This window comes from Wyeomyia smithii, chromosome 3, assembly GCF_029784165.1.
Source record: "Wyeomyia smithii strain HCP4-BCI-WySm-NY-G18 chromosome 3, ASM2978416v1, whole genome shotgun sequence".
In the NCBI taxonomy this organism is placed as follows: Eukaryota; Metazoa; Arthropoda; class Insecta; order Diptera; family Culicidae; genus Wyeomyia; species Wyeomyia smithii.
In genome coordinates this window covers 84,091,694-84,109,071 of record NC_073696.1, presented here as the reverse complement: position 1 = coordinate 84,109,071, position 17,378 = coordinate 84,091,694, and the positions used below count along the sequence as shown (strand labels likewise).

Sequence of the window (17,378 nt, the reverse complement as noted above, 5' to 3'; positions counted from 1 at the left end):
CTGCTTTTATTTCTTTCATCAGGTTGCAATCTGTTATCCAATGTTCTGACCCAGATTATTCTGGCTAGTCTCGATAAAGGCGTTCTTGATGAACGTCCATTGTTTCTTTATGTTGACATCATGCGGAATATCCAATGCTTTTATCTCCAGTTCGCCAACGAACGATCTTTTCACAAATATATGCAACTTGAGTTGTATTCAACCAAGCTGAGTTCTTTTAGTTTTAGAATAAACGTATTTTTGAGAAGGAGAGAAAATCAAATAATTATTCCATCAAATGTGAAAAGTTTTCATGAAGTAAAAAATGCACTTTTTTCGTGACGATCGACGTTAAAATGGAGTAAGCCCTGTTTTATTAAACTTTGTTTCAACATATTTGAAAGTTTTTACCAAAACCGCCCAGGCATCAAATGAAGCATAGATTTCATGGTAATATAACCGGAAAAAATATATTCGATATGCATTTCAGGTTGTCCGGAATAATTAAAAAATGTATTGTTAAGTATTAATTTTTTGTTGATTTTACGTAAACTTGGCAATAGGATTTTCATAGTTCCTTAAACACTAGGAATTTGACGCTTTTAAAAGAATCAAGTACTATATAGTCTGGGACCAATATTCACGTTGCTGGGAAATGAATTTCAAATATTGGTTTGTTGGTGAATCATCGCTGGGAACGTGTCAAATGCCAATATTCGCACTGCAAAAGTGCTCTTAAATCTTTTCCAAAGCTGTTTGCCTACTAAATAGGTTCACTAGATTACCGGTAAGTTTTGATCGAATTGCTCGAATTAATTATTGCTAATCGACAACTGTTTGCTTGAAAACGTTTGGCCTTTTTTGCTGCCTGCGGAGATGACCAATCGTATAGAAATATTATCAGGATATCCGACCTTAACGCTTTTTGTCATTTTTCAACACGTAAAGAAATGGTGGGAATAATTATCATATTATAAAGTTCTTATTGTTTAGCTTTTCCACGATACATTGATGATTAAATTCCGCACTGTTTCATGAAAAATATAAAATTTCGAATTCTGTCGTTACATGCTCATCCAGTTTGCACAGATTGGACCTCAGCATAGTGAATAAAGATGTCGTTTAAAATCTCTATATGCTCCTCATACGGCTAGACACTTAACATATGCATCACCCTACTTCAAATACTCATTAGCTGAACAATATCAGCCTGCATCTTGATGTAAACGTTTTTATTTATAAAAGATGTGGGCATGAAGAGACCAAGTATATGTATAACTAGGTGCTGACTCTGTGGCGAAATATACTTTGTACTAACACTGTATACAATAAATAACAAAATGTTCGAATGTTTCGAAATCATGTTTTGAATGAAATTATAAATTTTAAGTGAGCTTTTCAGAAGGTGCCTTACTTTATTAGATCTGCCATTCTTTTGGAGTTCATACTTTATTTATATTGTATCTTCAAAAATAAAAATATCTGTGAAAATTTATCTTCCGTTATACACAATTGTTCTCGAAAACAAATCCCACTTCTAGAAAATGACAGTAGAGCATTTCGATACCGCCCCAATAGGAGACTTTCTTCCACTGAATTATTTCGTTCATGTAGCAGTCAACCCTCCGACGCTCGCACGAAGAACCGTTTCACATGAGTAACGCAAAATCATAAATCAAAACTAAACCATCCGCTTTCGACACTGTGTTGTCACTACGCTCCCCTATAATATCAGACAATAGGGTACTTAAGCCGATAAGAGTTGCTGCCGCTAGTTACAGGTATACTAGCGTATGAATCTCATAGGCAACGAAAACACTAACAAATCCGAATCATACCGTCAGTCGACAAAGTGCAGTCGACCAGATCAGACCGACGCCAAACTGATCGTGATCAGCTGTTTGTCGCAGAACCACAACTGCACACAGGGACTGCTCGGAGCTAAAACGGCGCGCAGATTTTGGCTATTTATCGCAGTTTTAGGATCGGTCAGCTGTACCCACAGACAGACTAGTAGTGGTAACGCGTTAGAGAACACTCGTAGGCAATAGTAATAGTAATAACTGAATTAGTTTTCGGCTTGTTGTGTTGTCGTTGCCGTTTGGCGTTGGCAGTTTGCGAGTTCTGAAAGATCAGTTCTGTGCCAGGAGCTTCGCGCGTTTCAATCCTTTGCTGTATCAGTTGAGAATAGATCGTGGATGCATTCGGTTCAGCGTTCTGGACAGGTGAAGGGTATTTTTTCTGAAGAATTGACGTGATGTTGAGAAGAAGGTATTGAAGGTTCATATCTGGTATTGGTCGAAGTCTTCAATACGATCTTTTGTGCGATCGGATCATACACTAGGTTTAGCGCAACTTCCAGAACCAAACAATAGAAACTGTTTTGAAAACAGTGCTCTGTTTCTAAATCGTGACACTCAAGGCGAATGTCAGAGCTGCTATTGTGCGACCTGCTACGGTGTGTTTAGAATCAGCTGTGCGAACCTAATAGGGCGACGGAGGCGACCCTCGTGTAAGTCGACCGTGTAATATTCGTGCCTTGTGCCTACCTACCTGTCGTGGTCTACCGCAGTGCACGATCAGTGCATTGAAACGTGCGGAGTACCGGCTGCCTGCGCTACTGTGAAGCGGCAGTCTCCTGTTGATACGGGCGTATCCGTTGTCGCATCGGGGGTGAATTTCGATCAACGACTGAAGCAGCCAAGTCCCAAGGTAAGTGATTTCTGCCATCGATGCTAATGATAAATTGGTTCAGTTTCAAGTGTGATGTAAGCGAAAAAATATTTGGTTAATTTTGGGATGAAGTTAATCATAGTGTTCGTATTTTGATTTCACTAATTGTTCATGGAAAATTGAATGGTTCACTGTACTGAAATGCTTACTGATAGACAATCATGCATTAAAATTTTGAATTATGTTAAACCAATGCTTAATCGAATCTCATTTTAAATGTGGATGCTTCGAATTCAGATCAACGTAGAAGGTGTTTTTTGTGTTTAGATTTTTAATGTTTAACTGTTGGTGTCTATCCGATTTAAATTCTTCTAATTCATGCTAATTTTCTTATTTGTTTTTAGATTCAGATTGCGAGCTCATTGAGCAATTTTTTAGATGAAAACTGGCAAAGCAAGTAAAACTAGTAAAACTGAGACTGTGTGATTCACTTTGTATCCGCAAGTTCTATTATAAATTTTGGAACGCTTGTACTTAAAATTTAATTGGCTCCTGTTTAGTAGTTCAATTTTTCTTTCCATGCATGCAGGATAAACAGTTTATCTACCAGAACTTTGCGGTTACGAAAAGGTTACTTAGTTTATTTCGTAACAGAAAGTCCAGCGCTTTTGCTCTGTTTTTGTGGGGCTCTGGCTTCATCGAGCTTTAATTTCTTCGGAAGTTACCTTTCAACTCCACTCCTGATAAGGTGTATCAATCCTTAAAAGGTCACTGGTTTCATTACCCATGTACTACCGAATTAGGGCACAATATTGCAACCAACTATCTCAACTCCATCAATGGATTCGAACATCTTGTAACCTGTGTACAGCCATCACAAAAATTTCTGTCGCAAACGCGCCTTTCAGGCAGCCAATAAAAGTAGAGGATTTCGAACCCCAGAAACATTCTAATTTACAATATTGACGAACCACAACTACAAAACCCTGTTTAGGTTCAGTTCAAATTTGAATCGTTTTAAACGATAAAGTTCGTAATGATGAATATTGCATTGCGTCCTGAAACCCCATGAACAAGCAGAGATAACACACCTTTTCTTAACAGCTCTGAATTCCAGTGGCACGCTAGCCTGCGTTGCTATTATAAATTAAGGCGGGCCCGGTTTCCACCGTTTTAACTCACAACAACAGGTTAAAAACAATAAATACCACAATCTTATTATTAAATACTTGCCTCTCTATCTCTCTCTCTCTGATAACAACCCACCGTATTCGAGCCGAGTAGAATGGTTGCTTGATTGTTAATTTTTTACTACCCAGCGGTTTCTCTTTTATCATACGAGATTCGTCCAGAGCATCAACGGCGAAGTGGGTTGCATTCAGACAGGATCGCGTCATGCGAGAAGGTCATCTTTCTATGGTGGATATTCAAAGTTTAATGTAGGCAAAAATGCAGATATAAAAATAAATTCCGCTGAATTTTCGGAATGCCGGGTGTAAACTTTTTTCGCCAACGCAATTCATTCTTATGCAATAAAGTTGAATATGCATCGTATTTTAAAAGCTATGTTATATTCACTAATAAGGTTGGTATACACTGCTGGCAATAAAAACTATTAAAACAGTGGAAGGCTCAATTGAGCTAGTTATCACAAGTCACTTGTTGTTTAGGATAGTGGTTTTCCAAATCCACGGTGGTCTATGATTTAATTTCGGGCACTCACTGACATCCAGTGATGTATCCGGTTTGTAATTTAAATATGAAGTTTTTTTTAATGATAGCTAACAAAAGGTGTTTGCGTTTACTAAAAGTGTGAGGTATCTGCGTAAAGCAAAAAAAGCATCTGCTCCATTTGTAGGTGATAATTGAGTTGTTATTGTTGTCACACACACTTTTTTGGTAATCCATGGTATTATTCCATATGTGATTACTATTCATAATTTTATTATGTTTGTTTTTTTTTTTTCTTTTCGATGCATTGAATTAATAGTTTAGAAGTTTAGTCTCTGCCAAAAAATCTGTATAAACATGAAGTCGGTAGAGACGCTAACGCGTTATAATGTAATTTCATTCCAGATGAATGTGGCGTAAAAATGATTTGATCAAACAGTAAACACGGTATAAATGTATCATTCATTCCAAACCTGGAACTGGTCTACAGTTAATACATTCAACCTAAAGAATACTTTACTAGTGGCAACATTACATACAATCACAACTCAAGAACTGTACGACAACTGAGTATCGCAAACAACCACTGAGTTATTCATACTAACCTGTTGTTGGAGGAAAAACGCCGAACGCGCGATTGGGTTCACAGCTACCGGTACAATTCCGGGAAAGTTTGCGCTCTCGAAAGAATTTCTCCAGCAAGGTAAGCAACCGAGTTCTAATATGAACTTTAAAAAAGCTGATCGATCACTTGTTAGCTCGTTTGCTAAATTATCAAAGCCATGCCGATGACGGCACTTGAGTAGTAGAATACAAAGCTCGAGGAGAATGTTTAAGGTGGCGTCTATGGTGGTAATACTTTATTGTGAAGTGGGGCGGTCCCTTAGCTGGTGGTCAGAAGTATTTGTCCTGGTCATTAAACCGACATTGAACTATGAAGTGGATTGGATCCAGTACAAGTTTTTTTTTGTAGCTGATTGAGTATCTTTGATCACAAGAAAAACGCAAGTGTCCATTCCATCTCAAGCAACCATTTTAATCCATTCTTTACTCAAAAAAATACTCTAGTTTGAAAATTAAAGTCTCTAGTCAGCTCGTAAACATAGTCATCTGATTATTTTTTTGAACTCTATACATATCTAATACTGAATATTATTTATTTAACTTACACTTCTAGAATGATTTGGATTTGAGTAAGGTAGAACTTTCCGTCGAAAAAAATCGAAATTTCCACGAGCATAGTAAAGATAGAGATAGAGATAGAGATAGAGATAGAGATAGAGATAGAGATAGAGATAGAGATAGAGATAGAGATAGAGATAGAGATAGAGATAGAGATAGAGATAGAGATAGAGATAGAGATAGAGATAGAGATAGAGATAGAGATAGAGATAGAGATAGAGATAGAGATAGAGATAGAGATAGAGATAGAGATAGAGATAGAGATAGAGATAGAGATAGAGATAGAGATAGAGATAGAGATAGAGATAGAGATAGAGATAGAGATAGAGATAGAGATAGAGATAGAGATAGAGATAGAGATAGAGATAGAGATAGAGATAGAGATAGAGATAGAGATAGAGATAGAGATAGAGATAGAGATAGAGATAGAGATAGAGATAGAGATAGAGATAGAGATAGAGATAGAGATAGAGATAGAGATAGAGATAGAGATAGAGATAGAGATAGAGATAGAGATAGAGATAGAGATAGAGATAGAGATAGAGATAGAGATAGAGATAGAGATAGAAATAGAGATAGAGATAGAGATAGAGATAGAGATAGAGATAGAGATAGAGATAGAGAAAGAGATAGAGATAGAGATAGAGATAGAGATAGAGATAGAGATAGAGATAGAGATAGAGATAGAGATAGAGATAGAGATAGAGATAGAGATAGAGATAGAGATAGAGATAGAGATAGAGATAGAGATAGAGATAGAGATAGAGATAGAGATAGAGATAGAGATAGAGATAGAGATAGAGATAGAGATAGAGATAGAGATAGAGATAGAGATAGAGATAGAGATAGAGATAGAGATAGAGATAGAGATAGAGATAGAGATAGAGATAAAGATAGAGATAGAGATAGAGATAGAGATAGAGATAGAGATAGAGATAGAGATAGAGATAGAGATAGAGATAGAGATAGAGATAGAGATAGAGATAGAGGTAGAGCTAGAGGTAGAGCTAGAAGTAGTGCTAGAGCTAGAGCTAGAGCTAGAGCTAGAGCTAGAGCTAGAGCTAGAGCTAGAGCTAGAGCAAGAGCTAGAGCTAGAGCTAGTGCTAGAGCTAGAGCTAGAGCTAGAGCTAGAGCTAGAGCTAGAACTAGTGCTAGAGCTATAGCTAGAGCTAGAGCTAGAATTAGAGCTAGAGGTAGAGCTAGAGGTGGAGTTAGAGCTAGAGCTAGAGCTAGAACTAGTGCTAGAGCTATAGCTAGAGCTAGAGCTAGAACTAGAGCTAGAGGTAGAGCTAGAGGTGGAGTTAGAGGTAGAGCTAGAGGTAGACCTAGAGGTAGAGCTAGAGGTAGTACATGAGCTAGAATTAGAGCTAGAGCTAGAATTGCAACTAGAGCTAGAGCTAGAACTAGAGCTAGAATTATAACTAGAGCTAGAATTACAACTAGAGCTAGAGCTAGCGCTAGAGCTAGCGCTAGAGCTAGAGCTAGAGCTAGTGCTAGAGCTAGAGCTAGAGCTTAAGCTACTGCTAGAGATTAACCCTCTAGTGCCCAAGTTATTTTTCAGATGGACCTCGGTAAAATCACTATGTAAAGATTTTTTTGAGTATGTATTGAAGATTTTAGAACATGTTTTGAGTATGTATTGAAGCTTTTTAGAAGTTCAACTAAAACGTGTCTAAAGGCGGCACTGGGTACTAGAGGGTTAAGATAGAGATTTTCATGAAACTTGTTTAAATTAAGCAAAACGAAATTGATAATTTAGAGGCGCAATATCTCACTCAATATCTACATAACTTGGCATTTGACGGTATTAGTCAAACGTCAGTGACATTTTTTCAAGATGGAATAATTAAAATATTAAAAAAAATATTTTGTTTATCCACCCCCGCGCACGCTTAACACTCATACTAAAATACCTGTAAATGAGGTATTTGATTAAAATATCTCATCTTACCCATCAATTAGTATATATGGGTAGCGTGCAAAATGTTTTTGAACGTTTTTTTCCTGTTCCAAAATGTGACGAAAGTAGTTCGAAAAGTATTCCAGTTTAAAAATGTATCGGTTCAGATGTGGTATAAAACAAAATTTCCAAAAAAATATAACAAATCAAAGATTTGGACCACCGCTGAAGATGCCCTAAGGGAAGTGGGCTTCTCAAATTTCGAATTGGTAATTTTCTTATCTAACTTTGATGTGTTGTATAATTTAAACATAAATTTTCAAAATAGAACGTGTGTTCTAAAAATACATGTCATAGCGAGAGCAACAAATAGTAGAACAGTCTGTTGGAACGTTTAATAAATTTGTAAAGAACAATGTTTATTTTTGTTTTACAACCAGTAGAAATTGCTTTATGAAATATCAAAGTCAACAAAAAACCTAATATACCTTAGTTTATTCGTTTGTTTGTTAACATATTTATATTACGATACGCTATGAAAACTTATCAACAATATATGACCACTAATTGGAAAAAATACTTTCCATGAAATTCCAGATTATGAAGTTAATTTTTTAAGATTTTCGTTCATTGTACATCTAAACTACTTGAAATAAAGGAATAAAAATCACCAAATACCACCCAAATCTGAAGGGGTTCAAATGAAAAACGGATTATGCGCATATTCCATATTGAGTTTGGTAACACCCACTCTGAATTTAATGGAATTTTAATGTAAATGCTACGTCTTGACAACAAAACTGCGTTATGCACACGCATTAGTTGAATGGTGCAATGTTGTGCGAAATTATGTTTGAAACCTTCAAATAATTCAATTTTGATTGAGAAATGGAAGCTGAATCAAAACAAACGAATGGTTTGCCACCTTAGTCGAATGGAATCGTTCAGAGAAGAATGTAAATTAGCAAAAGTTTTCGATTCGGTTACCCTGCCAAATTCGCTAAGACTAGAAATTCTCTAATAATATTGTCAAATCTGCAGAGCTTTCGGAAGTTTTTGAATTTAGTGTGGAGGTGTTCGTAATATAAGTATTGTTACCGGCATAATCATACTGAAGAATGATCAATAACCCTTCGTATTCACAGTCGGTTGATACTTGAAATTTTGCCCACGAGCAAACCTTGAGCGACGTGTTTGGCATACAAACGATCGGCGCTATTTTGCCTGGACCTGCGTCATACTATACTATAACCCTGTCGCTGGTTAATAATTTTCGTTCGCACTTTGGGACCAGTTCGAAAGGTAATCCCCAAGAACTCGAAAGTTGTCCACCGACTTTCCGAAATAATAAGCTTCCATCGTCTAGCTTTGTGCGACGGATTTCCCCACATGTATGTATAAGTTTATTATTGCGGTTGTTTGATTAAAGGAAAATTCCGCAAAAAAAAAAATCCTGCTGTTACTGTTTGCTGTAGTAATTATCGTTCGCGCGTTAAAATAAAAGTGCGACCGTTACGGAATGGCTGCCTTCGACATAATGGATGCGAACTTCTATTGCAATGTTGCATAGAAGTTGACTGCTTAAATATTTGCGTATATTATTGATTCAGCTCAACGCCCGTTCCCAGCAATTACTTGGTCGATGAGTTGATCATTTAATGCGTTCAAAACGTGTCGCAAAGTAAACGAATCATGACGTGATTCGTTTGTATCAAGCTTCCCACTGCTGTTCTGGAAAACTTATGACCTAATGTATTGATGTGTTAGGTTGATTGCAATTGAAACTGGAATATGAGTGAGTAGGGTAGAAACTCGTATGTAGATAGATACATTGTGAGTGATTACACAGCCAGGTGCATATCAGAATCTACTTATAGGTGATCTCTAACAATTGGCGGCGCACTGGAAATTTTAATTTAATCAGGGTGGAATGCGGTTTGAGGTGGAAACGCATGGAAGAATTTCAGTGGTTAATGCCGTTCGATCGTGAGAAATGCCTGATAGAGTGGCTGCTGTTTACTAAGAATTTATAATTTGATACGTCAGTGCGTCTTGAACTGTCCTACAGATCAGACGTTTTTTCGGTTGCTTGTGGACTGGTCTTTGACTGCCTATAGCTTCAAAGTTTGTGTTTTGTCAGTGTGTCTTTTAAAGACTACCTGAAAGTTATTTCCCATCAGTCTTTCTCAAGACTACCTACTTTTGAATTTAACATTTGTTTTAACTTTTTTCGTATCACCTGAAATGGCTGGACGGAAAAAGAAACCTCGCATCGCTGCGGGGAGGAAAAGAGAGGCATCTCTTTCTGAAACTTCGAGTGTCTGTAGTGACAATCCTTTTGATATTTTGCCTGAGCAAGAAGCTGGTGAAATGGAAGCTACCAATAATGAAACTATACAAAATATACAATCTTTAAAAACCCAAATTAATCCACCTAGCGGTCAGACTCAGCCTTTCTCATTCAAACTTATTATTTGTAAAAATAGATTTAATAATAGAATTTCGTTGTTTTACAAATTAAAACATAACGCTTGCTTAAGTTTGATTACAATCAAATGAAAAGGTAACGTATGGGGCAGCCAAACTTTGAAACCACGTGTTCAATCATAATTCATCAGTTACTCCCTTAACTAGCCCGTTCATCTGATATCAATATTGTTCAAATCGGTTGTGTAGTTTCTAAGATAATGAAGTTTCGTGATTTTCACATTTCGATACATTACAGACGAAGTTACAGTCCGATTACTGCAAAATTCAATAGGGTGTTATGAGGTAGGTAGACCTTTTATTTGATACTAATTCTGTGGAAATCGGGTCAACCATCTCTGAGAAATATGAGTGAGTCCACGTAAGTTGTCTTGGAATATGTTTCTTTTCATAGCTGGATTTCACATTTTTAAACATAACAGGCAAAGTAATAATCCGTTTGTAAAAAAAATCATACGGGTCTTATGGGGCAACAAGACCTTTCATATGACACTAATTTTATAAAAATCGGGCCAGCCATCTCTGAGAAACATGAGTCATAGTCTCCAGAACACGTTTCTTTCCATAACTTCTGAACCACATGTTTAATCTTCATAAAATTCAAAAGTTAAGGGTTTTTAAGGTAGCCCGTTCATTTGAAACTAATTTTAATCAAATCAGATGTGTGGTTTCTGAGATATCGATGTTTCGTGATTTTTACACTTTGATGCATAACCTCTAAACTAGAAATCAGATTACAATAAAATTCAATAGGGTCTTATAGAGCAACTAGACCTTTCATTTGCAATTAATTTCATTGAAATCTGTTCGGTCAGACCATCTCTGAGAATAGTGAGTGCGAAAAAAGGTGCACATAGACACGTACACACCCACACACAAACATATACACCTATACATGCTTATATGCAGAAAATGCTCGATTCGTCTAACTGAGTCGAGTAGTATATGACATTCGGCCATTTGGATCACTTTTCTACCTTTTAATTAGCCAGTGATCGTTAGAAGGAAGTCAATATGTTTACTTTCATTATGTGATTTCACATTTTCATGAACAACGGACAAAGTTACAATCCGATTGCATTGAAATTCAATAGCAACTTATGGGGCAACTAGATCTTTCATTTGACACTAATTTTGTGAAAATCGGTTTAGCCATCTCTGAGAAAAATGAGTGAGTTTAAACAACCTCAGGATAACTTTTCTTTACATAACTTTTGAACCATATGTTCAATCATTACGAAATTCAAAAGTTAAGGGTTCTGGAGACAGTCCAATCATTTGAAACCAATTTTATTAAAATCGGTTGTGTGGTTTCTGAGATATTGATGTTTCGTGATTTTTACATTTTGATACATAACCTCTAAACTAAAAATCCGATTACAATGAAACTCAGTAGCAACCTATGGCGCAACTAGACCTTTCATTTGCAATTAATTTTATGAAATCGGTCCAGCCATCTCTAAGAAAAGTGAGTGAGAAAAAAAAGTTGCACATACATACACACACACACACACACACATACACACATACATACATACATACAGAAAATTCTCAGTTCGTCGAAAGGGGTCGAGTACTATATGACATTCGGACATTGGGACCACTTTTATACCTTTGGTTTTTCCAGTGATTGCTATACCTTTCTAGGAGAAAGGCAAAAAGGAGAAAGTTCCACCTATTGTGGTAACTATTTCTTCTGAATTTAATATATTCAAAAAGGAACTTTCAACGTTTGTTTCTGACGTTAAAGTTACCTATCAAATTGGCCGTAGAGGTGAATGCCGCTTATTAGCCGACTCAGTAAAGGGTCGTGATCGTCTTGTTCAGTATTTAACTGACAAGATGTACAAATTTTTTACATACGACACCAAGAACGCCAAGCCGTTCAAGGTTGTCTTGAAAGGTCTCACCAACGATCAAACCGTTGATGAGATCAAACTTACTTTAACAGAATTACTTGGCATAGCCCCTACCCAAGTAATTCTAATGAAACAAAAATCACGAGGCGAAAACAGTCAGAGAACTGGAATTTCCCTTGTTAATTATTTAATTCATTTTAACCGCAATGAGGTTAACAACTTATCACTTTTTGAAAAAGCACATGCTTTGTATAATGTGCGTGTAAAGTGGGAAATTTATAGGAAGTATGGCGGAGGTGAAAAGCATATCACCCAATGCCGTACTTGCCAACGTTATGGCCATGGTTCCAAATTCTGTAACATGGACCAAAAATGTCTTAATTGTGGAGACTCTTCTCACAAAAAGGACACATGTTCTGTGAAAGAGAGTAAAAATTTTCGCTGTGCGAATTGTAACGGCAACCATATGTCAAATTTTTATCAATGCCCAGTCCGTTTAGCAATTGTTAAGGCAAGGCAAGGTAAACAAAATTCAGTTTCTCAATTAAAACCAACTTCAAAACAAAATTCTCCAAGCGTACCAGTGACGCATAATTTACCTACTCCTTTGCATACCCGTTTAACTTATGCACAGGTTACAGGTAGTTCGAAAATTATACCGCCTAGTGTTGGTAGTTCGAAAATGACCGTTAATATGGGTAAGCAAAACACGCTAGAAAATAATTGTACACCTATTACTCCAGCTAATATTGCTGCCGAAAATATTTTTTCTAATGTCAACTGCCTGGGGCCTATTACGGCAGGTAAACTTTCTTTTTTGCAACAGGCAATGTTCGATCTTATGAACGCCATGTTGCAGGCAAAATCAATGTTTGAAGCCATGCAAATGGGCACAAATTTTACTATTAAAATTGTTTCTAATTTAAAATTTAGCAATGATTTTAAATAAAACAATTAAAATATTAAATTGGAATGCTCGCTCATGGAAGGCCAATGAGAATGAGCTCTTTAATTTTTTAACAGTAAATAATGTGCATATTGCAATTATTACTGAAACATTTTTGAAACCTAACATAAAATTAAAATATGATCCCAATTACGTGGTTCATAGATATGATAGGATTCAGGGTTCCGGCGGTGGAGTTGCAATTGTTATTCATCGCCGAATCAAACATCGTGCTCTTTCCCATCTTGTGACGAAAGTTATTGAAACTTTGGGAATTGAAGTTCAAACTGAACTTGGGATTTTATTTATTGCCGCAGCATATTTACCATTTCAATGCACACGCGAGCTCAAAAATTATTTTAAAGGTGATTTACAAAAACTCACCAGAAATCGTTCGAAATTTTTCAAAATCGGCTATTCTAACGCTAAACATCGTTCATGGAATAATTCTCAAAGTAATTCCAATGGCAAAATTTTATTAAATGATTGTTCTTCAGGATACTATTCTATTTTGTCTCCGAATAGTCCTACATGCATTTCTTCTGTAAGAAACCCTTCAACAATTGATTTGGTGCTAACAGATTAAAATCATGTATGTAGTGATTTGATCACACAAGCTGACTTTGATTCTGACCATCTTCCAATAACTTTTTCTTTATCACATGAATCAGTTTTAAACCCTATGAGCTCTGTTTTTCATTATAACAAGGCTAATTGGGAAAGATACAAAACTCATGTTGAGAGAAATTTCAATAATGAGCTTGATTTGCAAAACGAAGTGAATATTGATTCCGCTTTGGAAGCATTAATATGTGCAATTGTTGATGCCAGGAATTATTCTGTACCAAAGGCTCTAGTGAAATTTGATTCACCAATAATTGACGAAAATCTTCAACTTCTAATTCGTTTGAAAAATGTCCGCAGACGTCAATATCAACGTTCTCGTGACCCTGTTTTTAAAACTATTTATAAAGATTTACAGAAAGAGATTAAACATAGATTTACTCTTCTGAGAAATCAAAATTTTGAGACTAAAGTTGAAAAATTGAAACCATATTCAAAACCATTTTGGAAGCTGTCAAAGATTCTTAAGAAACCTTCAAAGCCTATTCCAGTTTTGAAAGATGGTGAACGTTTTCTTGTATCCAATGAACAAAAGGCTCAAAAACTTGCTCAGCAGTTTGAGAGTGTTCATAACTCAAATTTGAATTTTGTGAGTCCAATTGAAAATGAAGTCACACGTCAATTTGATTTAATTTCTTCCCAGAATTTTTTACCTGCAGAAATAATTGAAACTAGCTTGAATGAGATTAAATCAATTATTAAAAATTTCAAAAATATTAAAGCACCTGATGACGATGGAATCTTTAATATACTAATCAAACATCTCCCTGAGAGCACAATGGAATTTTTAGTAAAAATTTTCAATTGCTGCTTCAAAATTGCATATTTTCCCAAATTATGGAAAAATGCAAAAATTACTCCAATTTTAAAACCGGATAAGAACCCAGCAGAAGTTTCAAGTTATCGACCAATCAGTTTGCTTTCTTCAATAAGTAAACTGTTTGAGAGAATTATTCTTAACAGAATGATGTCACACATCAACGAAAATTGTTGTTGTTGAATATACAATTCCTCACAAAATGTCAGAGAAGAGGTTTAATCCCCAAGTTTATTCAAATTAAACCGTGCGTGATAAGTGAATCTAGTGTGAAAGCCGCCAAAAGTGCTAGGAAGATTTGGCTGGCAGAAGAAATAAAATTCAAACACAAAGCTCTATCCATAGTCGAAGAACAGCTATATTCACTTCACTTAGAGCTGCTTAAGCAAACCGTCTACCATAATGCCACAGAGTGTATCGTTCATCAGTGTATGGAGGGAAAGAAAGAGTGTTGGCAAACTATGATGTGTAGAACAAGTCGCAATCTCCGTTGGCACGTCATAGCTACAAAAAGAAGACACCGTAAAAAATTGTTGGCCCTCTCACAAACGCAAGCACCAAGAAAAGCAAAGCGATCTCCACAACACATCGATAATTTTGTCGTCAATTTATCGTCCACCCAACTCACACAGCCGGAGTTGGAGTTGTTGAACAAGGGATTGAATTTTGCTGTTTCCCCTTCGTGCCCCCCTGTTGCCGATACAGTAAACAATATTGAAAGTGCCATTCAGTACAACAGTTTCGCATCTAAATCAGCAATTCGTCATGATGTTGAACGTTGTATGTCGAATGTAACACGCGCACAGAAGGACGATAAACAGCTGAGTTTTGATGCGTGGTGTACAATACGCCAGCTTAAGGCCCGTGATGTTGTATACTCTCGTGCGGATAAGGGGAATGCAGTGGTGATCATGGATAAACAAGATTACGATGCTCGTGTTTTAGATATGATCGCTGCTGGCCCGTACGAAGAGTACAAGTTTAAAAACGGGAAACCCAAAGATCCACTCAATACAATGACAGAAGAAGCTAACACTGTTCGGCAAAAGGTTGCGCGTCTGATGGGAGAGGATAAATTAGAACGTAAGTTTCATGTCCCCAACCCGAAAGTTGCGTCCTTGTATTGCCTGCCAAAAATCCATAAAAGTCCACTGGCGATGCGTCCTATATCGTCAAACATTTGCATACCGACGGAAAAAATGGCTGCATGGGTGGTGGACGAAATGAAAAATTACCCCGTAACACATGGTATGAGCGTTAAAAACTCCGTAGAACTGGTGGATTATCTAAAAGATGTAGAGATAAGAAGAGGTGAAGCTCTAGTTTCATTTGATGTCACTGCTCTGTTCCCCAGCGTTCCAGTGACTGATGCATTGAACAGCTTGCGCAGACACCTAGAACGCAAGAAAGCACCACCCAATCACATCGAAGCATATTTGCTGATTACCGAAACCTGTATGAACCAAAACTTCTTTTCGTTCAGGGGGAGGTTTTACAGGCAAGTATTTGGGCTCAGTATGGGCAACAAGTTATCCCCACTTTTGGCAGACCTTTTTATGAGTGACTTTGAGGTGGCACTATCGACCGAGAAATACTTCCCTCGAGTGTGGAAACGCTATGTGGACGATATTTTTGCAGTCGTGAAAGAACGCTATCTTATACAAACACTCGAGTTGTTGAACTCCCGTCACAGAACGATAAAGTTTACGGTAGAGAAAGAAACCGATGGGTCACTGCCATTCTTGGATCTGAGGATAAAGAGAAACGGAGATAACACACTGAAGTTCTCAATATACCGAAAACCAACAGCCACAGACAGATACATAACATCCGACTCTAACCATTACGGCGCCCAGAAGCAAGCAGCATTCCATTCTATGGCACACCGCCTATACAACATACCGATGGACAGAAAAGATTTTGAAACCGAGAGAAACAGGATACATAAAGCTGCTGAGTTGAATGGGTATGACAAAGACTTTGTAAACAAAATTCTCCGAAAACATCAACGGAAAAAACACAGGCTAAATTGCACAACACTAAAACCGGAAAAAGAAAAACAGCATAGAATCAGTCTTCCATTTTACCCAAAAATAACCAATCCCGTCCAATCCGTACTACAGAAACATGATTTCTATGCTGTTTACAAAAGTGAAAACACCTTGAAAGATCTGTTGTGCAATTCAAAAGACAAAGTACCCCCGGATGAAAAATCAGGTGTCTACCAAATCCCCTGCAAAAACTGCTCCGCGGTTTACATTGGCCAAACACGACGGAAATTAAAAGTGCGACTGCGAGAGCATAAGAATGCAGTTGACAACGATCGGGCTAATGAATCGAGCGTGGCAGCACACACCATATCCCAAAACCATGCCATCGACTGGGAAAATGCAAAATTATTAAAAAATGTACGAAAAACATCGAACCTAAACGCATGGGAATCAATGTACATCACCACCGCCGACAATCCATTAATGAATGAGGATGATCCCCCAATACTCTCTTCGCTCTTCCACCTGACAAAGCTGTAACAGTGGTGAAATTGTGATATATAGAAGACAACAACTACTATGCGCAACTAGTCGGACATCGTCCAGCTGATGGGCAAGATCGCTGCCCGAAACCGGTCGACTAAAAAGGTAAATCAAATTCCTTTTTTATGTTTTGTAAGAACAATAAGTGTTGTGTCCTGTCTCTCGTCGCGTTCCGTGAGTGTTATCGGGGTTCTTACGTTGGCACAAACCAATGAATACTGCTCTTTTAGACATAGAAAAAGCATTCGACAGTGTTTGGCATAAAGGTTTGCAATTGCAAACTTTTAATTTTCAAATTTTCCTAATCAAAATTTTAAAAAATTATCTTACTGATCGAACTCTGCAGGTTGTCTATCAGAATTCCAAATCTGATAGATTTCCTGTCAGAGCAGGTGTACCTCAAGGTTCAGTTTCGGGTCCAGTCCTGTACAACATATTCACTTCAGATCTTCCTGATTTGCCTCCAGGATGCACAAAGTCATTGTTCTGCGATGACACAAGCATTTCCGTAAAAGGAAAAGTCTTCGTGTCATATGCAGTCGATTGCAGAAAAGTTTAGATATTTTTTCTTCCTACTTGCAAAAGTGGAAAATCTCTCCCAATGCTTCTAAAACTCAAATGATAATTTTTCCGCATAAGCCTAGGGCTTCTTTCCTCAAGCCAAACAATAATCACGTTGTCAAGATGAATGGGGTTATTTTAAGTT

General features: G+C 37.1%; 2 protein-coding genes across 3 annotated transcripts in view; both read left to right on the top strand.

Annotated features, from left to right (window-relative positions):
• The first annotated feature begins 1,803 nt into the window (after positions 1-1,803).
• LOC129730827 (proton-coupled amino acid transporter-like protein CG1139) overlaps positions 1,804-17,378 on the top strand; it is a 46,978-nt gene continuing 31,403 nt past the window's right edge. The window contains exon 1 of one of the 2 annotated variants that reach the window (XM_055690407.1): positions 1,804-2,691. The gene's annotated coding sequence lies outside the window, so the exon portion shown is untranslated. Of the gene's footprint in view, positions 2,692-4,784; positions 5,027-17,378 lie in introns of those variants that run through there. The other variant, XM_055690409.1, reaches the window with a different exon arrangement.
• On the top strand, positions 14,603-16,669 carry LOC129728370 (uncharacterized). The gene has a single exon (XM_055686807.1). It carries the CDS (start codon positions 14,603-14,605, stop codon positions 16,667-16,669), a length of 2,067 nt encoding a protein of 688 aa, XP_055542782.1.

What these genes read in the sequence shown, in the direction of transcription:
- LOC129728370 (XM_055686807.1), top strand. Translation starts at nt 14,603, where the DNA reads ATGTGTAGAACAAGTCGCAATCTCCGTTGGCACGTCATAGCTACAAAA.